The sequence below is a fragment of the Leptinotarsa decemlineata genome, unplaced genomic scaffold (assembly GCF_025532065.1).
Source record: "Leptinotarsa decemlineata unplaced genomic scaffold, Ldec_3_MD MMD2_P_RNA_scaffold_4, whole genome shotgun sequence".
Lineage (NCBI taxonomy): Eukaryota > Metazoa > Arthropoda > Insecta > Coleoptera > Chrysomelidae > Leptinotarsa > Leptinotarsa decemlineata.
The window spans coordinates 3828018-3854345 of NW_027412531.1; the positions used below are offsets into that span (position 1 = coordinate 3828018).

A 26328-nucleotide genomic window follows, 5' to 3' on the forward strand; every position below is an offset into this window, starting at 1 on the left:
CTTCCTTTTCATGCAAAGATGTTTTTGTCGCCCAGAAAAAGATTATAAGATGTATAGCAGGAGTCTCAAGAAATACAAGCTGTACAAGTATTTTTTTAAGTTTAGAAATACTAACATTGCCATGCCTGTATATATTCGAATTATGTGTTTTTATATATGATAACCGTAACTGGTTTATAAGAAATGAAAATGTGCATTCTATTGATACCAGGTGCAAGACAGACTTTCATATGCCATAATGTGAAAATGCACTGACTTACAATTCCCCCAATGTAATAGGTAGGTAGGTAGGTCCAAAGTGAGTGGATCTATTCGACCCTCCACCGCAACCCGCAATGATTTATTGTGGCTCACATCTATTCAGGCCAGGAATCCAGACCAGATGCAATCTGTTAAGTCTTCCTATCGAGGAGAGTCGTTTTTGGCAGTTTGCTACCAATTTAGAAGTTGCTCGGTAGGAGCCAAGAGCTTCAAACGCCGCTTGACTGTCCGATAATATTTTTATTGACTTGTGAATGCACACAATTCAATAGCGTAAATTTCCGCTTGAAATACAGTCGCACAAGTTCCTAGGCAGGTAGATAGCTCTGTCCTGGGTCTGCGACTGAAAACACCTGCAAATGTAATAGGGCTCAGATTATTTAAACTGCTACCACTTGAACTGAAAAACTCTAGTACTATCCACAGCTTCAAAATTAGACTCAAGTCTTTCCTACTACAGAAAACCTAATACTCCCTTCAGGAAATGATTGAATAATAAAATGAAAAATTCAATTAATGTATTAGTCTTAGTAAATTGTCTTATTTTTCATTTAACTTTGAAGCTTTTTTCTAATTAATCCTACAGAATGTACCTTAAAAAAAGTTCATTGTCTAACAGGAGTAAGTAATCTCAATTACATGACAAATATAATTAAGTTTACAGCTATGACTAAGTATGAATACAATGGAATATAACGAATAGCATATTAAATCAGCAGAGTAATAGAGTAGTATAGATATTATACAAACAGCGATACATGCATATAATAATAAAAAAAAACATATACTGTCGAATTCTAATAGAATTGGCAATTTTATATCCATATGCCAAATTTTATGCAACTAGGATGAAGTTAACGTTTTGCTTATTTTTGACAGATATCCCCTTTATTTTAAAAAACAAGTTCGGTTAATTGTCATCAATTCATGTATACATATCAAACTCATCATGGAGTTTAACTTTTCTGATAAATTTTCACTTATACGAACATTTTTAGAGAGAAATTAAAAATGTGCTATAAAAATTTTAACATGACTGGTGCAAAGTTTCAATCACTTGGCTATTTTCTTAAACAAACGTCAGTACCTTCAATTTTGAAAAAGTAGACACAACTCAAAAACTGCAATAAGTATTAATAAAATTACTAGAGTTGAAATTACATTAAAATTTCAATATTCAGTATTTACAGATTATTTATAAACACTAACTAGGGCGGTAAGGTTGCTTAATCAGTTGAATAAAATTTTTAAGTAGGTCTTGACAATCCAGGAAAAAATGTTCAACATACTACTTTGTCAAGGATAATGTCGAAATTCAGAGAAACAGGATCCGTAGCAAATCAATTTAAGAAAAAGCACACTCCAAGTAAATATGATGAGGAGGCCCAACTTAACATTTGTTTAAAAGTTATTGAACACGGGCAAACGAGCATAACCGATATTATAAAAAATACCGATTATAAGAGAGAAAGTGTTAGAAAAATTTTATTAAAGAATAAATTTTGGCCTTACATGCCAATATTTATTAACACATTAAAAGAACGAGATTTTTATGTCCGTTTGGGATTTTCATTCTGGTTTCAAGGAGAGAGAGAAGAAAATGTAAATTTTCTGTATAAAATTTTATAGACAGATGAGGCAACATTCTCTTCAAATGGAACGGTAAGTTCTCAAAATTGCCGATGGTGGGCCCAAGAAAATCACAATTTCACAGTTGAATGTGGTGATCAGTATTCCTTTAAAACTAGTGTATGGTGTGGCCATTTTTCTTTAGGGAAAATCTATCATCCGTCGGTTATCTCAACCTTTTAAATAATGAGTTTAGTGAAGTTTTAGATAATATGCCTTTAAATATTAAATACGACCTATGGTATCAGCTTGATGGCGCACCAATACATCACACGGTTGCTGTAAAACAGTCCCTCCAACAAATGTTCAGAGGCAAAGTTATTGGACGTAACTGGGAACATTATTGGCCACCTAGATCACCCGACTTAACGCCTTTAGACTTTTTCTTGTGGGGTTACCTGAAACTAAAAGTGTAACAAAGTAGACCATTTACTGACATACAACATCTGGAAAATACCATTCGCGAGTGCTGTGCAAATATAAATTCCCGATTTATTAAAAATGCAGTTACAGATGTCAGTAGAAGGATCATAATTTGTATTGAACGTGGAGGACGACATACTGAAATGTAGGCTATAAATGTTTGACAACCTCATTTAGACCAATAAGTAATTTTTTGTACCCATTTGTATTTTTTATAATATTATTGTTGTTTAAAATTTATAATAATAATAATAGTTCTATCGAAATTATTTGCATTTTTTTTAGTTGCCTCTGCTTTTCCGAAATCAAAGGTTTGTTTAAGAAAATAGCCAAGTGATTTAAACTTTGCACCAGTCATGTTAAAATTTTTATATCAAAAATTTTAATTTCTCTCTAAAAATGTCCGTATAACTGCATGATGAGTTTGTTATATATACATGAATTGATGACAATTAACCGAACTTGTTTTTTAAAATAAAGGGGATATCTGTCAAAAATAAGCAAAACGTTAACTTCATCCTAGTTGCATAAAATTTGGCATATGGATATAAAATTGCCGTAGACACAACTTTTTCAAGTAACTTTTTGTTAAATTCGATCTAGAAATGCACTTTTTCAATTTTTTTCAAAAAAAAAAGTTGAATTTGACAAACACTGAACGTCAGTGGGTCGCAGTTGGCCGCATCATTTTAAGTTAAATTTAAAGCACAAACAAGTGCCGAAGTTAAATTTCATTGAAACTTTTCAAAAAAAAATCCCATATGGTGCGCACTTTAATGGTGACACTGTATATGAAGATACAGGCATAATATGTTTTCCTGTTTTCTAAGGATAAGAGGGCAAATCTATTTAGCAACACTCTATTATCAATTCCTTGGGATGGGTAAGCTCCATCCAGTTTGTAAGCCATGTATTTCATAAAGATTCTTTTACAAGATTCGAGTTGCTGTATATGCACATTGTATATAGGTGACCAGATTGGGGAGCCATATTCCAGACGAGATCGGACATATGCATTAAAAAGTGTTATAAAACATTCTTGGTTTTGAAAGTCTCTACACGTCCTGAAGATAAGGCCATGCATTTTTTTTGCAGAAGATGTGATTTGATTAATCTGTGATGTGAAGCTAAGTTTCTTATCGAATATAATGCCCAGATCTTTAGTTTCTCTCTTACAGGATAATAAAAATTATTATTATTATATAAGAAAGTGTCTTGTGATTGCTACCGGAATCAATGTTTATTTGAATCATATTCGAGGTGTGGAATTACATTTCCGGGTAGTTGCAGCATGTATTTTAGATTAGATTAATTTTTGGGAAAGATTTTAGCTTTTTTTTCCTCCATCTCGTTACAAAAAATGTGGAAATCTTCTAAAAAAAGAAAGGAAGCAATAAATTTCAAAAAAAGTTAACTCTATACAAAGATATGTGGATCATGAAATGAAGCATCTTTCAGACATAAACTGGAAGAAAAAGCCTTCTTGAAACAGCTACTTTCATATAAACATTGGATTTCATGAAAGAAAAATACTTTCGAAATACATACTTGTATTAACACTGACTTACACAAAAAACCGGTTTTCTAATAATTTTGTATTCCAAAAATTCGTTATGGAATTTAATCAGATATCAATCACAGTATTGCTACACAATAGAGTAAATGAAAGAGGTATAAATTTCACTTACATTGAACACTGTCATCCACACATAAGACACTTGCGTTACCAGCTCTTCAGTACCAAATCTGGATAACATTATAGGAAAAAAACTCAATTCATTCATTAAATAACGACTTTATGTCACGGAATGAGTTTGATCTACTCATGTCATCGATGACAGTACCTAATGACATTCATTCGTTTATTCGATTAAATCCCAGCCAAAGGAATCTTGTTCAGATTGAAATTTATTGCTTCTTTCCTTTCTTTGGAAGATTCCCACATTTTTTGTATCAAGATTGAGAAGTAGAAAGCCAAAATTTTTCTTTTCCAAAAATTAATCTCTCCTAAATATATACCCTTTCAATTTAAACAAGATTTCTACGGCTGGGATTTAATCAAATAAGCGAATGAATATTATTTACGTACTGTCATCGATGACATGTATGGATTTAACCCATTCTGTGACAAAAAGCCGTAATTATGAACGAATTGAGTGTTTGTCTTATAATGGTATCTGTATTTGCTACTGAAGAGCCAATAAAGCAAGTGTCTTACGGCGAAACATCGATGTCTAGCAGTGAGAATGACAGTGTTCCATGTAAGTGAAATATATTCCTTTCAATTTAAACAAGATTCTTTTGGCTGGTATTTATTTGATCAAATAAGTGAATGGATCCATGTAAGTGAAATTTTACTTCTTTCATTAATTATATTGTGTAGGAATCCTGTGAATGATATCTGATTCGATCCCATTACGAATGTTTGGAATATAAACCGAGTAGAGAAAAGTGTTTTTGTATAATTCAGTGTTCATATAAAAGTCTTATAATGAAAAACTTACTGAATGTCATAATGGCATAAATTTTTATGGATGATGTGGAACGTGAAATATACATTAGCCCGCTGGTGTGAACTTTTTTGTCTTTCTGTAGGTATGTCGATGACATTCTAGTATGTTTCACAAGAACAAATGGACAACTGAATAAGTTCTTGGATTTCACAAATTCTCTTCAATCTTCCACTAAATTCAGCATGAATATGAAAAGAAATTACTCAATAAATTTTCTGGACTTGACCTTAACAAAAATCAATAATAAGAGACGATTATTCAATTTCATATAGAATAAAAAAATAACTTTTGTCTACTAAGTTTATTATTTGTTACGACCAGTTTCAGTTTATTAGACTATTATCAAGTAACTAATACATTCAAAATACTTGAATTTTGAATAAAAACAGCGGCGAATGGAGGTTGATCATATATCTTACAGTATTGATTATGAAAAAATATTTAGAAAGATTTGGTTCATCCAACTCACTACATTACTTGCCAAAATAAAGATATTAAACTCCTTTTTCCTTCTACAGGCTTGATTAAATAAAGACTTCATTTATTTACAATGACTGTAAAATATATAATCACTTAGCTGGTGAAATCAAGAAAATAGTGTCCCTTATTTAATTTAAAAAAGCATTCAAGAACCTCTTGTAGAATAATCATATTAGGAGCTTTGAAAATACTTTGAAAATTCTTTGTGATATCCATTATAATAATCTTTTAATTTTCCAAAATAAATGATTATAACCATCATCACTATTTGATGATTTCAATATTTACTATGAAAACAGTTGACACTTCCCTTTTATCTCTAAGATTATCAGATATAATAAAATAATAATTGAATCATTAAGTACCAACACTAGGAATATTGGGTTGTAAATTATAAAGAACTGTCTATATTGACACAATTCCACAATTCTATTTATATTTGAAAGCAAATATTTAGTTTGAGTAGTTTGTTTATCTTATCTTACATAAAATTTGTGTTATTTGAAAAATGTTTGGCTTTTTGATGAGCTGTTTTATGACTGAATTTTACTAGGTTATAACCACTTCAAGGGAAAGTTGTTCCTGATAAATTTATCAACTAAGTTGGCATTTGGAGAGGATTATCATTAACTGTGGAAGGTTCAAGATTCATTCTATAATTCTGCCGGATCTATAACCTGTTTTATGGTGTCAGAGAGTAATAACTCCTAATTTTGTTGAAAAGGGAATATTTTGCTTCCAAAGTACTTGAGTACAGTTTCTATAAATTACAATTTGAATCATTATTTTCTTTAATTATCACATTGTTTTTTAAATGGCTTGAAGTGGGTTTCAGCATTCGTAGTTTGACAAACATGGGATTGACATTATATCAGACCAATGAAAAAAGGTGTGTTGAAGAAAAAGCAATCAACTGGAGATTATTAAATTTATTGACAAGCACATTTCTTTAGTAGTAATATACAAATTTATATGTTGGTAGACACTTGAAAAATTAAATTGTTTTTCTCTTTTACATTTTCAAATATAAAAGAAAAAAGTTATATTTTAATAATTTTTAATAATATTTAATTAGAAATTTGTGATGGGTGAATTGAAGCAAAGTATTACCTCTGTTATTCGAAATAAATTTTAACATGACTAAAAATCCAAGCAGAAATACAGCTTATGCTTTGTCAATAGTTTATGATACCCCTAAAATTACTGATCACAATATCATCACCATTTCAATTAAAGCCTCTTATAATTTTAGTAGCAGCAAAACAAAATACTTCAGTCACTGATGCACTGTAATTGAAAACAAATGTACTGTACTGTTATGGCATAAGAGGAATAAGTCTTGAATGGTTCAAATCGTACCTAAAAGGTAGATCCCAGCTGACGAAAGTCAATAATGTGTATTCGGACATTTCGGCTATTGATTGCGGGGTACCTCAAGGATCTGTTCTAGGGCCCATTTTATTCCTATTATACATCAACGATCTTGCTACAGTTGATATTGAAGGGTCATTCACAATTTTTGCCGATGACACCACATTGTTATGGCATGAAAAAATACTAACAATTTGAAGCAAATGATATCATTAGATTTAGAAAAAGTCAAACAGTGGTGTGATTCTAATTTACTCTCCTTCAACGTAGACAAGATCAAAATTGTAAACTTCAAATTTAGCTATGACAACTTGCTATTAGATGGTAGGAAGATAGAAGAAACGACTTGCACAAAATTTCTTGGTCTGCATATTGACAATAAATTAAAATTTAAAGAACATATCACATCTTTATGCACAAAATTGGCTTCAGGATCATTTGCTGTCAGAATTGTCTCCAATGAACTTGATATATTCACTGCTAAATCGACTTACTTTGCCCTAGTAGAGTCTCATCTAAGGTATGGCATTGCATTTTGGGGATTCTGTAGTAAACAACTATTGAACCAGGTCTTCGTGTTGCAAAAGAGATCTTTGCGGTTTTTATGTGGGGCAAACCATAGGGATAGTTGTAGACAACTTTTCGTTAAATACAGAATCCTCTCTCTATTCAGCATCTTCATTCTTGAAGTTGTTTGCCTGATTCATAAAAGATATAACACTGATTCTCCAGATACACATAGAATCCACAACACAAGACAGAACAGTAGTAATAATTTACATCTGCCAATACCCAGATTGACTCTAACAAAACACTCTAACATGTACGAAGGGAAAAAAATGTTCAACCATTTACCACAGGTAGTTAGGGATATAGTAGAGCAGAGACGTTTCAGGGAGTCGGTCAAAAATATACTGCTCATGAAAGCTTATTATAGCCTGCAGGAATATTATGATGACAAATTGTAAATATTCTCAGTGTTCTGCCAAGATAAGCTAAACAATATTATGTATTAACGATCACGTTTATCATTATCATTATTACTATTATACATATAGTCTTATTTTATTCCACATTAATATGTGTATGTGTAAATTGAATTGTGATACAATTGCATTTATAATGAAAATGCAAGGTTTGTTTTGTTTTGACAAATATGTTTTACATACTTTTTAATTTGCTGTTTTATTTATTTATATTTTTATATGTATATATATACACATATATTTATATTTTCATCACACTTTGTCAATGAGAATTTATTCTTGGACAATAAAGTATATTTATCTATCTATCTATCTATCAAATATAGATTTATTGTATAACTTTGAAAATGTCCGTATAGTACGAAACTGCAGTAACGTTAGTTACAATTTTTATTTGTAACATAGAAACATAGAAAGTTTCATTTCTCTTTTGATCATTAAATATTTATAGCACTTCCCCTATGAAAACTTTCAATTTGAGAGAAGGTCGACTTCCTTGGTATGATAATGAAGTTAGAGAGTTAACCAAATGTAGAGATAGGTCATATAATGACTTCAAAACATGTTTCACTGAAGTTGACAAACATCTCAAATGGGTTATTTATAAATGTTGCAGAAATGAAGTTGTTGATTCACTGAAAATCAAAAAGACCAATTATTATACTGATAAAATCAATAATTGCTTGAAGGACTTGAAAGAAATGTGGAAAACAGAAAAACGATTCACTTCCACACACAATATTATTTCCAGCAGCCCAAGGAGTCTGTCAAGTCACCCATGATATAGATAAAGCAGAGAAATTCAATTGTTTTTCCATTGATAGTATACTAGACATTAAGAACACCATTCCCCATTCTCCCCTTTGGACTAACAAAATCTCCCACCTATAAATTGAAGTTTGGTAACCATATTACAAAACTATGCAATCGATTAGCTTCAGGTTGCTTTGCGGTTCTTGTCGTTGCTAATGAGTTGAATTTGGGTATAGCGAAGAACGTATACTACGCACTAATAGAATCTCATCTTCGTTATGGAATCTGCTTCTGGGGCGCTTGTGCTCAGTATTTATTTCAAAGAGTATTCTCTCTCCAAAAAAGGGCAATTAGATACCTATGTAGTTCTGATTACCGTGAATCCTGTCGTCCCTTGTTTATGCAACATGGAGTTCTGACATTGGTTTGTATCTACATTTTGGAAATGGCTTGCCTCATGCACAAGAAATATCGAAATTAACCTGATGTTTTGAACTACCAAAAAGACACTTAGCCAGTAATTTATTTGGTTTACCCCGTGGTTGTAAGGGGTGGAAAACGCAACCCCTAAAATTTATTTCCAATGTAACTTTTTGTCTTATTATTTGTTTACCATTTAAAAATTTATTTCCGATAGCCTGTTTCATTCTAAACAAAAAATGTCTTTTGAGTTTTTTGCCCAAAATGAACCAGTTTGCAGCAAAAAATTATTGTAGGAACAACTACAGAGATATATCGTCATAAATGCGAAAATACGAAACTAATCTATCTAGTAAGTCGGTATTAGCGATAGTGACAATTAAATTGGTATGACGCTGTCAGTTTGTGAATTTTCGAAATTGAATTAATACTAATTGTGTGTTGTTGTTCTGTTCTTAATCTGTTACTTTAATAATTCACTTGTTATTAAAATGGCATACACAAATGAGGAAATGGCTGATATGCATTACGTTAACGGTCTGTCGCAGGGGAATGGGTTAGAAGCTTCTAGAAGATATGCTGAAATGTATCCTCAACGGCAGCATCCTTCACATAGAATATTTGCTCGACTTCATCAACGATTGCGAGAATATGGTTCATTCGACAAAAGAACGCAGGATTGTGGTCGCCATCGCGAAGTACGAACACCACAGCAGTAAGCAGTACTTAATTTGATTGAAGAACAACCTACTACCAGTACTAGAAAGATTGCTTTCCAGCTAAATGTTGATCATATGACGGTATTTCGAATTTTAAAGGAACAACTCTTATATACCCTTATCATCTGCAACGAGTACAGGCACTGTTAACGCGAGACTTTCCGAACCGTCTTGAATTTTGCAATTGGATCCTGGAAATGATTAGAAGAAATTGTGACTTTTTGAAGACGATAGAATTCACAGACGAATGTAGTTTTTCGCGGGACAAGATTATTAATTTTCATAATTACCACATATGGGCTGATGAAAACCCTCACGCTATTGTCGAAACTAACCATCAAGAACAGTTTTCTCTTAACGTGTGGCTCGGAGTTATTGGTGATGATTCAATTGGGCCTCATTTTCTACCTCGTCGATTAAATGGTGAGGCATACGTTCAATTTTTAAGAGAAGTGCATCCAGTACTGCTAGAGGAAGTTCCTTTGGGCGTCAGAAGGGATATGTTTTTTATGCATGATGGGGCTCCCGCCCATTTTAGTCAAGTAGCACGTCAGCATTTCACTGAAACATATGCAAATCAGTAGATAGGTCGAGGAGGACCACAGAACTGGCCCGCTCGATCCCCGGATCTCAATAATCTCGATTTCTCTATTTGGGGCCATTTACAGCATTTGGTTTATCGTACTCCTGTTCGCGATGTAGAGGACTTAAGAAACCGCATCATCGATGGTGCAGGGTAATCAGAGAGACTCCAGGAATATTTGAACGAATACGTGGCTCAATGCGTCGACGTCTAGACGCATGCGTAATGTCTGAAGGTAGACATTTGAACATTTACTATGATTTCTACATGTTGTGTGTTTTGTTAGTAATAAATTAGTTTTGTTCATGACCCTTTAATCGTTTGATGCAGGTACTAACTACAAAATAACAATAAATCCAGTTCGCATTTATGACGATGTATCTCTGTAGTTGTTCGTAAAATAAGTTTTTGCTGCAAACTGGTTTATTTTGGGCAAAAAACCCAAGAGACATTTTTTGTTTAGAATGAAACAGGCTATCGGAAATACACTTTTAAATGGTAAACAAATAATAAGACAAAAAGTTACATTGGGGTTGCGTTTTCTACCCCTTACAACCATGTGGTAAACCAAATAAATTACTGACTAAGTGTCTTTTTGGTAGTACAAAACGTCAGGTTAATTTCAATATTGTAACTTTTTCAGTGCTTGTGAAAAAATACAAATTTCATGTACCCCTTTTAAGGGACTGTATCTTAACAAGGGAGGCTCCAATGAAGTTTCTTTATATGGAAGATCCTATCTTTTTTTCGATGAGGAATCACCTCCTTAAATGTTTTACACTTATTCAGTCACACCCTGTCTAGTGGCAGTGTTTCTAGACGTCAAAAGGGTATTTGAGACAATTGACGTTAATATCCTACTAAAAAAACTCAAATATTATGGAATTTCTGGTTCTGTACTTGAATGGTTTGAAAGCTACCTCTTGGGTCGAACTCAACAAACTAAAATTAACGGGACATATTCAAACCTGAAAGGCGTCAATAATGGTGTACCTCAAGGTAGTGTCTTGGACCCGCTTCTGTTTGTTCTTTACATTAATGACATCAACTTCATTAATGAATGTAAATTCATCAGCCTATTTGCAGATGATACTCTGATTGCAGTGAGTGGCCCTGAATTACAAACAGCTATCAATAAAATGATCAGAATATCTGAATTCCTCAACAATAATAAACTCAAGCTCAATGTCAATAAAACGAAAGCAATGGTTATTACAACAAAACATAAACATACTTCAATTGACAAAACATCTATAAGCATCAAAAATCAAAATGCAATCAAAAAATTGAAACGGCCGAGGAATTCAAATATTTGGGGTTCATCGTGGATCAAACACTAAATATGAAAAAACATTTCAATTATATCTGCAATAAAATTGCCAAAAAACTATTTTTTTTTGCCATGTAAACAGTTGCTTACCGTTTCAGACTTCCATTACAGTTTTCAAATTAATCATTCAACCACATTTCGATTACTGCGCTACTTTACTATCACATCTTGATGCAAATTAAATCTAAAGAAATAAACTTTCAGCGTCTGCCAGTCTTCAAGCATAGCCCACTGACTAATAAGAAAAAAAAATTGATGCAAATTGTTTGTCTACATTGCAAAAACTACAGAATAGAGGCATGCGCCTAATTTTAAGATGTAATAGGTATACGCCAACTACAACAATGTTGAAAGTTCTGAATTGGCTTACTGTGAAACACCATCTGTTCTATCTTACCATGGTATTCATCTTCAAAATATTGTCCGGTAATGCACCCTCATATTTTGACCAATTTATCGTTTTCCATCACCAAATTCATCTTTTCACAGCAAATATTTACTTTCTCCTGGCAGATGTAGTTTTTGGTCCTTTTGGTGAATGCTAGTATGGTTGATTTCATTGGGCTTATGTTCAGTCCTTCTTCATCGGTCCATCTAGGATATTTTATGGATGTCCAGAGTATACCAACCTGTACGACCTTAAGATATCTATCGAGAACATACATTTATGGGTATCTTATGGATGTCCATAGGATATATCACCGAAGAATATCTATTCCAAGGCTCCTGAGGAATAGAAGTTAGCAAATTTGAATGAATTGCTATTAGATCCATTTTGCTCTAATGAAATTATATGGAAAATTGCTTCTACTTGGACTTTGAATCGTTTTTCATGGCCTCTTTGTAAGAGAGAAGCATAAAGTCACTTTCAGTTTTCTTTTATCTCTAGAATATGTGCTTCAACTACATCCTCTTTCTTAACTTAGCAAGATGAGCTATCACTATATTCATTTGGAAAAATATCACAGACATATCAGTATTACTGTAGTTTTTTCCCAACACCAAACCGTTATTTTAACTCCTCGACACGTGTTTCGATCACCAAGTGGTCGTCTTCAAGACGACGATGACGAGGAAGATTATACTAAATATATTCACAATGTTATCCTTATTTATACAATAGATACATCTTCTAGGTACCTGCGTCTTAAGTGTCTTAAATTAATTTCACAATATTGCTTTATCTACTAATTCGAGAATTAATTATTTTCTAGCGCCCCCAATTTTTTTACTTTACTACATCTTAAGAATAACAATAGCAGTCATTATTTTGATAAATAAATTATGTGTGTCATGTGAAAATAAGTCTTTCTGATGAGGGTAATGTAAAACACCATTTTGTAATATGAGGGAAACTTTTATTCATGTTATTAAAACAAACATTTCAATTTGAATTTTAAAACTAATCTAATGTGAAGGATGAATTTGATGATTTTCAACAAGTTTGTTAATATCAGGCTCGAATTTACTCAAAAACAGCCGTAAGTCACCGCGATCGGTAATCTGCAACCGATTTCTCTTTTTAGTTAGCAACGTTGCCACAGCACTAAATATACGTTCACACAAATACGATGATGGGAATGCTATCAAAAATCGTTGAACGATGGACCACAATCCAGGATATAATTGCGGGATTGGCTTTTGTAGCCAAAATTTTTGGTATCCTTTTTGAATTTTATTTTCATTTCCTCGTTCCTCTAAATTTCTGGCAAATAGTGGTTCTTGATATATTTTATCATTTTTGATAAATCTCACGTATGACAACAACAATGCTTCATTGGTTGATAAAGTGGACTCATCTAACTGAATTGAGAATTTAGAAATCTTCAGATGATTGCACAATGACTCTTCAATGTTTTCAGCCATTTCATCAATTCGTCTTTGCACGGAACTATTGCTCAAAGGAATTTTTCGGATATTTGCCGCTGGTTTATGGAGCACAGCAGTTATTACTTCTTTTATTGCCGGTAAAATTAAATCCTCTCCAATAGTGTGAGGTTTACCTGTTTGAGTAATTAGTATGCAAAGAAGCCACTCAAAAAAAGTTTTGACACAGTTGGCTGAGCTTTTCGAATTCTTTAAAATGAGTCACACTTTTGTCTTTTTTATCTGAATGAATTTTATTCAAATCATTATACCATTATTCAATCAATATACCAGACGAATTCATCCAATACAAACATTTTCCTGTGCCATGCAATTCTTTTTTCCTAACGGGAGTCACAAGCTATGAGGTTCTTGATGCAATTAATGCATTAAAAAATTCGAAATCAGTAGATACACATTAACATCAATGATCAATTTGATCTTCAGTGAAGGCATTTTTCCAGATAGTTTCAAATTTACCAGAGTTATTCCTATTCATAAAAAGGGAGATATTACAGAAATTGACAATTATAGACCAATATCCATTATTTACATATTTGCTAAAATCATCGAAATAATTCTGAAAAATAGACTAGTGAAATATTTTGAAAAAAAACAATTTTTGAATAATGCACAGTATGGGTTTCGACAAAATCGCTCTACAACTCTTGCAGTTCTTAATATATTGGAAGGCATAGTTGAGGGTCTGGAACAAGGTGTACTCACGGATATTACACTCTGTGACTTGTCGAAAGCCTTTGACTGTGTCTCTCATGAGATACTCATTTTGAAACTCAAATATTACGGTATTAGAGGGGTGGCATTGAAGTTATTCAGTTCATATTTAGAAAATAGAAAACAATGTGTTAGGTTAGGTTAGGTTAGGTTAGGTTAGGTTAGGCAACAATAGAAATGCAATGTGTTAACCAAAGAAACTCGGACTTTCTACCTATAAAACATGGTGTCCCACAGGGGTCAGTGCTTGGGCCATTATTATTTGTAATTTATATAAATGACCTATGCAACTTCCTATTACCCAATAAAAGTGTTCTATTCGCCGACGACACTACTTTGATGAGTACCGGTAAAAACCTTATGGCACTCACTTCTTCTTATAACATTGAAAAACGTGCTGAAAACTGGTTTACTGCAAACAAACTCAAGTTGAACGCAAGCAAATCCCAAAAAATAACCTTCTCCTCTAATATGAACTTACAAATGGGAAATACTGTCAAGCTACTCGGAATTGTTATTGATGACAAACTCGCATGGTCGAATCACATAGAACAGCTCTGTAACAAATTAGCAAGTACTCTATTTCTCTTGAGGCAGTTAAAAAAAGCAATTCAACCTGATACTCTGAGAATGACATATTTCTCTCTGTTTCATTCGCAGATAAACTATGGAATAATTTTATGGGGAAATGCCACTCGTGCAATAACCATCTTTCGACAACAAAAAAAAAAGCAGTAAGAATTTTAGCTGGAGTTGGATATAGAGAACATTGTCACCCACACTTTATAAAGTTTGGCATCATGACTTTACCTTCATTATATATCTTCAATGCCTTATTAGAAATACACAGAAATATCAACCAGTTACAAACCCAGTCAGATATACATGACCATAATACTAGGTATGCTAAGTTATTAAAAACTCCAAGGTATAGATTAACCAAATCTCAACATAATTCTCTGAATATCAATCTATATAACTGCTTGCCGGAGAGAATCAAATCACTATCTTTTGATCAGTTCAAAAAAAGCACAAAAAAATATATTCTTGAACACTGCTTTTATTCCACAGACGAGTTTCTCGTCACAACAAAGCAACTGAGTCATGCACTCAACACATCACTTCTAAAATATTCCATTCTGTTTACGCTATTTATTTATGCCTCACTTGATTATGTTTGTAACACTTTCAAAATATCATATGTTTTATTGTATAATTTTATTAATTGTGTACTTTATATTGTATCTATTAATATATTGACATGCCATAAATGTATTTATATATGTAATGTGGTGAAAATATATCTATCTATCTATCTATCTTGTAGCCTTGAGGGTTTCATCGCTTCATTCGAAAATGTTTTTTGGCAAAGAAGGCACATAGGCGAAGATAAATATGTGGGATTTTCAATAATTCCATATTTTATATATTCCGCGATTTACTGTCGTTTCTTCTTATTTGCTTCCGACATAATTTTGTCTTCAAAATGGCCGAAGTAAAGAATCGAGTATCAAAAACTTGCTAATGACACCACTCACAGTATTCACCACCACAGGTACAGAACTTTACCTAACTAGTCGCTAACTAAATTCACTTGTTTTATTAATATCGTCGAAAGACATTACTGGCTGGATGGCGCGCGCGCTTTTATATGAGGCAGCGGGCGGGCCTAGTACTTGCGAGAATGGAGACTAGAAACTTCTCGCTTCGCATTGAAGCTTACCGCCATCTATTGTACAGTTTGACAACTATCGGGTGTTAAAAGCAAAAAAAACATTTTTAAATTAGTCATCGCCCCCCTAAACCGCTTCAACGCCCTCCAATCTTCTCTGTGCCCTTTATTGCCCCCCTATAGGCCTACAGCGCCTACAAGGGGGCGTTATCGTCCACTTTGAGAAAAAGTAATCTATGATATAAAAAAGGATAACATTGTAAATATATTTAGTTTAATCTCCCTCTTGAAGATGATCACTTGGTGATCGAAACACGTGTCGAGGTGTTAAAATAACGGTTTGGTGTTTGGGAAAAACTTCAGTAATATTCATTACGACACCAAAGGTTCCAAACAGGTATCAAATCCTGGACAGTTAATTTGTCCGTTCATCAATCATCAACTTATCAAATTCACATCCTTCATAATATTGGAATAATTTTGATTTTCAATCGAGAATTGCATTTTGAAAGCACGATTTCTCAAATATCTATTTTGAACTTTTTCTGGTGTATAACTGTGAACATGATTGTAAGGTGGCCACATAATTGATGATTAGTCCAAGTGCCAAACAACAAGAATCAAGTAAACCATTCTGATGCAATAGAATGGTTCTAATAGTCGAGACCGAAAAATATTTACAAATTGAAACTAGACTACAAAATAAATTCAAACAGCATCATAAACCAATGCGACACACGTGATGAAGAAAGGTTGCAATTGCTTTGGTTTTGTTTTATGTAGCGAATCACTTTGAAGATTAAGATCGCATTTTGGTGTTGTGTTGTTTCAAGATAGATCCTACCTATTTCAAAATTAAAATTGATGGTTGTAAATATAATGTCATTATTATTAGTTGCAAGCAAGGTTGTCAAGTAAAGCACTTTGGAATTCAGTGAAACTACATATGTTTCCAAATAGCTGAAGTGCTCTTTTATAGCAGATGATACCCTGATAACTTGGTCAGATCCCTGACCGAAAGCCACTCGAGAGTAGGTCAATTGCAGTTCATTACCATTCCGAGTGTGATGTTTATGTATCATGTTATTTTTAATGTAGCTTGATTCATGTTTCTTGATATTCATTGTTAATGATAGTATATTAATATACTTGACTTATTCGTACAGGGTGCTGGCAAAATGTTTAGCGTGGGTTTGGCAATCCAGATATCGCTGAAATTGGTGCTGAACATGAGAAGGATATTTCAGGCCCCAAGAAATTTAAAGACTGTTCTTTGGAGAAAAGAAACATTGAATTTGGCGTCGTTCTTGGGAGCTTATTCAGGAATATTCAGGGTAAAAATTGATAGAACTTGTAGCTGTTGATCATATATAAATAACTGCCGTTAGGTATTTTAGGCTGTTTTGTGTTTATTAAGAAGAGTCACCGGAAAAGACAGCCCTTCCCATGGATTACCAGCTGGACTTTTAGCAGGAATTGCATTCACAAGGTATCCAGATTCAACTGTTTCTTTGTATGTGTTGTGGAAAGTGGCACAGGTGAGTAGAATGAATTATTCATTCTATTAGTTTTAAATTTGTTTTGTTGAATTTTTGTTTTTGGTTATCAATATGAAATCTGATATAACAAAAATGAAAAATCAGCATTCCAGTTCTTCAAATTGAACTGGAGTAGACCAAATTTTATATTGAAGGTGGAAGGTTGAAAAATGCAAAAAACTGTTGCAGTTGAAAAGGTCAAGTTCAGGTAATGCTCAGACAAAGTGATCTTTAGGGTAGGTTCAGATTATTACCAATCATTGTGATAAACGGATCTATTTCAAAGATCCTGTTTTTACAGGATAGACAGCATAGACCCAGCCAGGACCATACCTGGCTGGGTCTATGCCATGCAAGTAAACAGAACTCCAACTACGACTCTTCAAGGCGAGGCCATAAGGTTCAGGGTCACCAGGGGCTGCCTTCAAGGTGGGGTACTATCTCCCCTTCTGTGGTCGCTACTGATGAATAGTCTGCTTGATGCACTCGACAGAAGAAACGTTTATCTGCAAGCTTATGCAGATGACCTTGTCATCCTGGCAAGGTCCACGTCGGGAAGGGTAGCTTGTAATATCCTCCAAAGCACGTTGGACGTTGTTCATTGGTGCCTGAGGGAGCAGAAGTCTGTCAACCCCAGCAAAACTGTGTTAATTCCCTTCACTAAGAGGAGAAAATTGGATGATCCAACGCCACTTTCCCTCAATGGTGAGGTCATTCCATTTGGAAAGGAGGTGAAATATCTTGGCATTGTCCTTGATAACAGACTCACCTGGAACGCTCACTTGGAAAATGTTTTACACAAAGCCAGACTGTCTATATGGACATGTCGAAGGATTTGTGGTAAAACTTGGGGTTTACGTGCTAAACAAATTCATTGGATTTATGTGATGATTGTCAGACCAATGATCACTTATGGTGCAATTGACTGGTGGTCGAAGGCTTTACAGAAAACGGTCCAAGCGAAGCTCTCTGGCTTATAGAGACAGGCTTGTCTGGCTATCAGTGGTGCCATCAGTACCACACCGTCAGCGGCCATGGAGATCCTTCTATATCTACCTCCTCTCCACATTTTTCTGGAGAGAGAGGCTAGATGGACTGCATACAGACTTGTGCACATTGCCAATTGCACAAATCAATTCAATGCAGAGTGCAACAGAGTGTTGGTTGACACTGGAAGTCACAGCATTCTGGAAATAACCTCTGACTTTGTGCCTCCAACTGTCAACTACGAACTGTCTTATAAAGTACTATTCCCGAGTAGAGAGGACTGGATCCTCCGGGAGAAGGAAATATTAAGAGCAGATAGTTGTTGGTTCACAGATGGATCAGAAACCCCTTCCGGTTCTGGTGCAGGTGTTTTTAGTCACAGACTCAGGACAGAGATATCAACCTGCCTAGGAACTTATGCAACTGTATTTCAAGCGGAAATTTACGCTATTGAATTGTGTGCGGAGAGATTGGATAAATGCAACCTCACACACAAGTCAATAAAAATATTTTCGGACAGTCAAGCGGCGTTGGTAGCTCTTGGCTCCTACCGAGCAACGTCTAAATTGGTAGCAAATTGCCAAAAACGACTCTCCTCGATAGTAAGACTTAACAGATTATCTCTGGTCTGGATTCCTGGCCATACTGGCCTGAAAGGCAATGAAGCTACTGACCCCCTTGCAAGGGAGGGTGCTGCAAGCAGCTTCATCGGACCAGAACCTGTCACTGGCATTGCCTTAGGCTTTGCCAGACAAACAAACACCTGGATGGCAAGAAGATTTATGGACTTCTGGCAGAATCTTCCAGGATTGGCTCACTCCTAGGCGTTTATTTACCCTTTGAAGCTGGATACCAAACAGTTGTTGCACTACAGTAGGGATGAACTACGATGTCTAACAGACCTTCTTACAGGTCACTGTCATTTGAATCATCATATGCAGAGACTTGGACTGTCGGAAGATAGTGTGTGTCGCCTCTGTTTGGAAAATGATGAAACAGCAGAGCATATACTTTGTGCCTGCCTCGCTGGGGACCAAATCAGATCTTTAGAGTTCGGCAGAGCCGTACTCTTACCATCTGACCTGAAAGACCACTCACCATACAAACTAATTGGCTTCGTTAAGAAGCTGGGTTTATTTGGCCGAGTGTGAATAGTACAATAAACCCTTGCGGGTTGCATCAGAGGGTCAAATAGACCCACTCACTTTAGACCTAACCTAAGCTAACCCATGTTAACTTGAGTTTAACAAAAACTGGACTTTGATTACTACTTTCTGTGGACCTTCATTTTCTTCAAAATAGTGCCATATCAAATATATATTCCTCTACAAAATCTAAATAGGGCCATTGAAATCGTGTCACATGTGATGCAATTTTTTTGACCCTGTATAAAGTAACTTAATAAAAATCTATTTTAGCTGTTTTTTGCCTACAGGATGAGCATTGCATTCAGAAAAACTTTCTCCAATATTTTTCTGAGAAACAACTCTATTTTCGCATTTTTTAAAAATCACGTAACTACTATTTTTCAGTGATTTTTTTTCATTTCAATTGAAGCAAACACAAGTACCAAACTCGAATTTCAAATGAAGCAATTAATATAAAAAATATATGATGTATATCTTTCCTGTAACCTTAGTTGTAACTTTAAGAATAACTCGAGGAATATCTGGTGTAAATTTATAATTCAACGATATTTTTTTCCTTGGAACTCTTAATAACTTTCTTTCCTTCCAACATCACATTTATTATGTATTTTTAATGATAATCTTGAAACTTCGAAATTCATGAAACTGGTAAGTTCTTACCCCTAGTTTATAAAAACGCAAGGTAACGAGGTAAGGTAAGGTAAGAAAGTTGAAGTATTGAGAACACCCACTTGCGTTCTAGATAAAAAGTAAAGTAAAGTAACGTCGTAAGGCAAGGTAACGCAAGGTAAAAAGTTGGCTGATTTTAACTTTTTGCGTTGCGTTCTTACGTCCAACCAATTAGAAAGCGCCATACTACGAACTTTGACGGATATATCCGAATGGTGTAAAGGTAATGTCATCAGATAAACTTAAAACGTCACATTGTGAAATTTGTTTTTTTTTTAATGGATATAAATACAAAAATTTCCGCGATCGTGATAATAGTAAGTGTGTATCTTTTACTCAAGAGAAAGAAACGAAAAGGGAGGAGGTTTAATGTCAGACCCATTCTGAGAAGCAGAATGGGTCTAACAGTTATTTAAAAGAATGAAAAATGATGAGGATCAATTTTTGTACACAAGACTGAACAAAATATGTTTTGAACATTTAGTGAAATTGTTAGTGCCTTCATTGTTAAAAAAAAGATATGGATCTCCAAAAGATTTGGCTATAACACTCCAGTAAAGTGAATTGTTGAAATTGAAAATATATAGAAATGAAAGTTATTTATTTCATATGAGTGATTGCTGCTGTCAAGATTATGGAAATGGAATGTAAATGTCAAAAAATGGATACCTTACCTTACCTTGGATTATTATAAAGTAGGGGTTACAAAAGCTAATTTTCTTTTTTATGTACTAATAATTTGTAGATGGTGTGTGATTCACGCAACTCTTGATCTTTCACTTTTTCTTAACCTCTAACACTCTACCTTTATAACTAACAAATAACGAAAATAAAATATGTTTTGGAATGTATTTATTAAACTTCTTATTGCATGGTTTCTTATTTGAAATCATATTGATAAAACAGACTTTTGCTATATTAAAATACTACTACTAATCTCTGTAATATTTAAAAGTGGTTAGAGAGATTATGGCTTCAGGCTTTCAATACACAAGTTTTTTCTTTAGAAAATGTTTCCACTATTCGCTTTATAACACCTTTATAACAACTCATTTTGGTTTGGGAAATCAATAATTGCTTTAAATCATAATACCCTCCAGTATTTTGATTCCGGACTTCAGCACATATTTTTATATTTCACTTCCAAAACGAAAACATTACTGTGCGTAGGTTTTTACAATCGGGACAGTGTATCGAAGAATTTCCGAGTCTTGATGATGTGTTTTGATTACCTATGAAGAGGTAGTATGGCAAACTGTTTTGTATGAACTAAACTACGGGAATTTAAGTAGAGAATTCTGAAAACGTTGTATGACTACAATTTAATCAATAACTTCGTATTTCCCTAGATAGTCCAGTCATTTGGTAGTTTTACCTGGAAAGTTTTCCGGGAGTTTTGAAAATTGGTTAATTTATAGATTTGGGTATGCTCTTTTCGAATTTCAACTTTGCCACCACGTACCCCCGCCGCTCGCGCCGCCATCTTGAAAAAATGGCGTCTAAAATCGGTTTTTTGGGAATATCTCCTTTCCGACGCATTTTACGAAAAAAATATTTATGTACAAAATTAAACTAGAAAAAATTTTCTACAATTTATGTATCAATAATTTTTTTCATAAAATCAATAGTTTTTGGCGTGCGAGCGCCACAAAGTACATTTTAATAGACGTTTTAAAAAAAAAACTCACTTCCACACCACCTAGAGGTAGAGTAAGCGGCGCGTTTTTTTTAATTGTGGTGTGGTGATAAATTTTATTTTGAAATTTAGCGCAATCTCCTTCGCTTTGCTATTCCTGATACACCGGGTGTTACGACTTCGTCCTGAGCATCGATCGAAACATCTAGGACCGAAATTTCGTCCGCATCATCTGCGATGTGACTATCAGATTCATCACACGTCTCTTCATTTTCGATTTCATCAAAAGTCGAAATTGTATCGTAATCACTCGGTGGAGTATTAATGAAGGGCAAGCATCCTACAAATGATTTTTGGAAATGGAGTTCCGCTGTCACTTGTTCCATGAATCCGCTCCATCCAGGTATGTTAGGCAGGTCGGCCCATTTTCCATAGAGCCACAATAAATCTGAAACAGACGGGTTTACTATTTCCGAAACCTCACGAATGATACCGAGGTTTTGAATCTTAATGGTTTTTAAGGCCGTATCGTTTTTTTTCACAAATGTTTTTTATGCAGTGTTACCGAAACTACCAACGACTTTTGCAGATGGCATTTGCTTTAATCGTGGAATAATTTAATCAGGAGCGATAGCAGTTTTAGGTGTTACACAATGGATACCGCCCATGGCATGGAAAGTATTATTACCATCTAATGTCTGCGTATTGAAATCAGCATTGTCAAAAACAAATTGAGAAAATGCGTTATCATCGATACACAACGGTGCACGCATAATAGCTGAAACTTCGAACAGCGTTGCTTCGGTGTATGAAGAGCAAAATCCAAGAGATGATAATACATCTATTAGTCGCCGAGATCCATATTTATGAAACAAAAATGTAGCTAATCCAATCTGCACTGTTGACATAAAAGATTTCGGCCTTGCTGCTGCAATTATAGAATGAGCGAGAGCAATACTTTTTTTCTTCCATTTTTGAAGGGACGCCCGTTTGTTTTTTGAAATTACGCCATCTAGAAAAATGCGTAAAGTTTCAGGTATATCAGACTCAGAGTCTTGAAAAAAATTATCTGATGGAGGATAATGTTTTGTTTCATAGAGAGTGTTTCATAGAGTAGAGCGAATGTCCTGTATAACAATTTCTGCTGCTGTCTTCACAATACGCCTACGTTCTTCTGCATTGTCATCACTTTTTTGATTATACCAGGCTTCTGTTAATAACTTTATTTCTGACCGGGATATTATAAGCTTATATCGTCATAGTTACGCTATCAATAAAGAGGGTCATAACTCCTTTGGGACATTATAGATTTTATAATTCCCTCTACCTTTCACAAGTAAAAATAAATAGAAATGAAAACTGAACCATATTTTATTTATTCACGTCATTACAAATAATAAATGTACAATTTTGAAATGTTCCCTGAAAATTACTTCCGCCACTGGAAACAATTTCTTCTTTTGTATGGCTGGAGCTTCTGTTCACTACAGTCGAGGTACCTGCCTCTTCTGATGACAAAGTAGACAACATACGCGCCGTTTTATTTCTCAATTCGATGCTATCCTCCAAATACCCCTCCGCCACCGTGGAACTTTTCCAACCTCCGTGTCTTTTTAAGTTAGTCATAGTTGCTCCTGCATTGGCTAGAGCACTAGCAGAAGTGCGACGAAGGCAATGTCCCGTATAGGAAGATGAGTTTGGCAATCCTAAATACATTGCGATTTTGCTGGGGATTTTCCCAAACATGTTTTTTCCAATTGGCTGAGATGTACATTTATTTTGTCGGAAGCTCAAAAAAAATCGTTCAATACATTTAGGACGCAAAGACATATAAAGTCTTAATAAAGGCAAAGCGGAGAACTCTTTTTCATCCACAACTGTAAATTTCTTCGATACACCAGTTTTACTTTCCGGTACGTTCACTACCATAACGGAATCCCGGTCCTCTATATCCGATATCTTCATATTCAAAAGTTCCTGACTTCTGCATCCTCCAAAATAACCCATAATCAAAACAACCTATAACAAAAAAAAGGAAATAAATACACACAAAAAGGAAAATAAGAAAAAAATTACCTTATGCAATAAATGAATATCATTAGGAGCGTCCTTTAGGAATCTGATAACATCTTTAGGAGATGAAACAGCACACTTTTTCAGCTTATAACTCTTACTCTTCCGTTTCAAAAAAGCTTGTAGTTCATTGAACTTGGTGATATCTCGTTTCTCATGTATAGTCACCATCGATTTTAGCATTGACCATTTAGTCCATAAAGAATTCGGACTATACGTTTCTGACTGAAACGAATAAACACAATTACTACCAAATCTACCGAAAAACATAAAAAATTCCTTACCAGTTCTTGAAAATATGCCAGAAATACAGTTTCAGTGACATCTTTTGGCATAACATTTTTCCGTGTCAGCCAGTCCAGATATATCTTGTATTCTTTTTGGTATACGGCTTCACTTTTCGATGGAATTAATGATTCTCTTGCTTGTTCAGCTTTTTTCAAAATATCCTCCATTATATTTGGGGTAGAAAACACGTTTTCACCGCAAACACAGCTTGATAACAAAGTTCTGTTTATAAACAAGTAACATAGCAACAACCTAGCAACAAGAAAACTCTACTATAATCAACGGTACCTGATTCAAATATACCGGGAAGGTAATGAATTGGTACATTTTTCCGTTTCAAAAATGAACAACATTTTATTGAAATCGGTCAGAAATAAAATTATCTATGTATCACGGGAATTAATGAGCCTTAATAACCTCAGGCAATTGCTGTCCCTCGGGCCAGAGGCCCTCGGGACGCAAACTTTGCCATCGGTAATTAAGGCCCTCCTAATTCCCTTGATACATAAATAACTATAAATCCTGTATTTCGAAAACAAACGACTGGAGCTTTATTGGCAGTGACGGCAATTAAAATATCATCATCGTATTTTTGAGTAGTTGCGCTTTTACCGTTTTTATGTGGGGGCGGTAATCACCTTCAATTTTGGCCATCAATTCGTCCAAGGAAAACTGACACTCGTCGGAATTCTGCTCAAGATACTTCTGCTTCAAGATAATTCTGCTCAAGATACTGCATCGCAGTATCTATCTCAGTGGCATACGGACCTTTTTTTTTATATCTTCAGCTGGTGGTGCTTGATATAATTTTTTCATGCAGGAATTATGGTACTGTGCATCGGCTGCGACCAAATCATTCACATGCTCAAGACGCTCAACAATTGCTCGACCCCAATCATCATTACGATTTCTAGCAAGATTTGAAATACTGTCTTTCATTGACAATTTCCTCACACTATACACTACATTACGCTTGCACAGCCGCGTCTGTTTTTGTTTAGCTATAAATTCTGCTGTTATCTCTTCAGCACATAAAAAACAATGATTTTTAAAAGAGAATACTGGGTGCGAGGGTCGCAGTAGTGGCTGAGGTTTCGTGGCATCACTTCCTCTACGCAATGATGCAACGATTAACTTCTCATTATTGTATCGTTTTCGACACACATCATGAACCACTATCGATTTGAGTCCCGCCAAAAGTTTAACTTTATTATCATTTCTTTTAACACTTGACTTACGAAAAGTCTCCAATCCTTTTTCTTTCACTTCAACTGTTTCATTTTCTAAGAGTGAATTGTCACAAATAAAACAATTTTCTGTATTAGAAGTCATAGCTCTAAGAACACAAACAACACTGTACGACGCGATAAACGTATACTGATGACTCAGCCTCAATTAAATATTTCTCGTAATATAGCTTCTACCGACAGATGTTTCGTTGAAGGTCGAGAGTATGGAGACTATATACACTATGTATAGTCTCCATAGTCGAGAGAAAAGGACCCAATACAAAAGCGACATATTAACCTTATACCTGCTTCTTCAAAACCGGCGGCAGTAATAGAATATTAACTCTTTCACGTCATTATTTACAGTACCGCAGAAAAATGCAAATTTTGGGTTTTATTTGTATTCAATTTAAGATTATTTATTGTGAACCAACTGTCTGCTATATTATTCACCTCATCAGATACGTTTGAAAGTTTATTGTTGTCACTCCCTGAGAGGATAAACGTGGTGTCATCGGCAAACAAAACTGATTTATGAGGCTGCAGGGAGTTAGGAATATAATTTATAGATATAAAATGAATAGCAGTGCCCCAGTACTGTTCCTTGGGGCACCCCATGCTTTACAGGTTTATATTGAGATATTGACTAGTTTTATTTATCATCTTCACTACTAACATGGCACATTTCTATTATAATTCCAAATAAATATTAAGTGTTATTATTATTCAAAATATTCTCCTTTGTGGTCTTTACATTTGTGCATGCGTTGGAAACACGTCATATCATAGTTTCCACCCCGCTTGAGATATCTCCAAAACATGCAAATACAGGCAAATTATTTTCGACGTAAGAGGGACAAGGCAATTTATTGACCCACTCTTCCACGTCTCGACGGCAATTGACCCACTCTTCCACGTCTCGATGGCAATTGACCCAATAGTACCTCTCACGCACTCTCGCTAGAGTTCTGTTTCCTCCGAAATGCCCTCCAGTGCGACCATCGTGGAGTTGTTCAAGT

General features: G+C 34.5%; 2 protein-coding genes across 3 annotated transcripts in view; one reads left to right on the plus strand and one right to left on the minus strand.

Moving 5' to 3' along the window:
* The window catches only part of LOC111515459 (transmembrane protein 135), a 106569-nt gene that overhangs the window by 57701 nt on the left and 22540 nt on the right, over positions 1-26328 (plus strand). For both annotated transcript variants that reach the window (XM_074186706.1, XM_074186705.1), the window contains exons 5-6: positions 16908-17075; positions 17139-17279. In XM_074186706.1, coding sequence (XP_074042807.1) covers positions 16908-17075; positions 17139-17279 — 309 coding nt within the window. The remainder of the gene's footprint in view (positions 1-16907; positions 17076-17138; positions 17280-26328) is intronic.
* Positions 22950-24651, minus strand: LOC141487572 (uncharacterized). Its single transcript, XM_074186707.1, has 3 exons — positions 24077-24651; positions 23796-24017; positions 22950-23738 (listed from the first exon to the last, which is right to left on the minus strand). The coding sequence occupies exons 1-3, from the start codon at positions 24245-24247 to the stop codon at positions 23091-23093; spliced, it is 1041 nt and encodes a 346-aa protein (XP_074042808.1). The 5' UTR covers positions 24248-24651; the 3' UTR covers positions 22950-23090.

Bases quoted from the DNA above. Each gene is read 5' to 3' on its own strand.
- LOC141487572 (XM_074186707.1), bottom strand. From the start codon at position 24,247: ATGGAGGATATTTTGAAAAAAGCTGAACAAGCAAGAGAATCATTAATT. The intron at 24,018-24,076 runs GTAAGGAATTTT...TATTCGTTTCAG, and splicing joins TGGCATATTTTCAAGAACTG to TCAGAAACGTATAGTCCGAA. The intron at 23,739-23,795 runs GTAATTTTTTTC...TTTTTGTTATAG, and splicing joins ATATTCATTTATTGCATAAG to GTTGTTTTGATTATGGGTTA.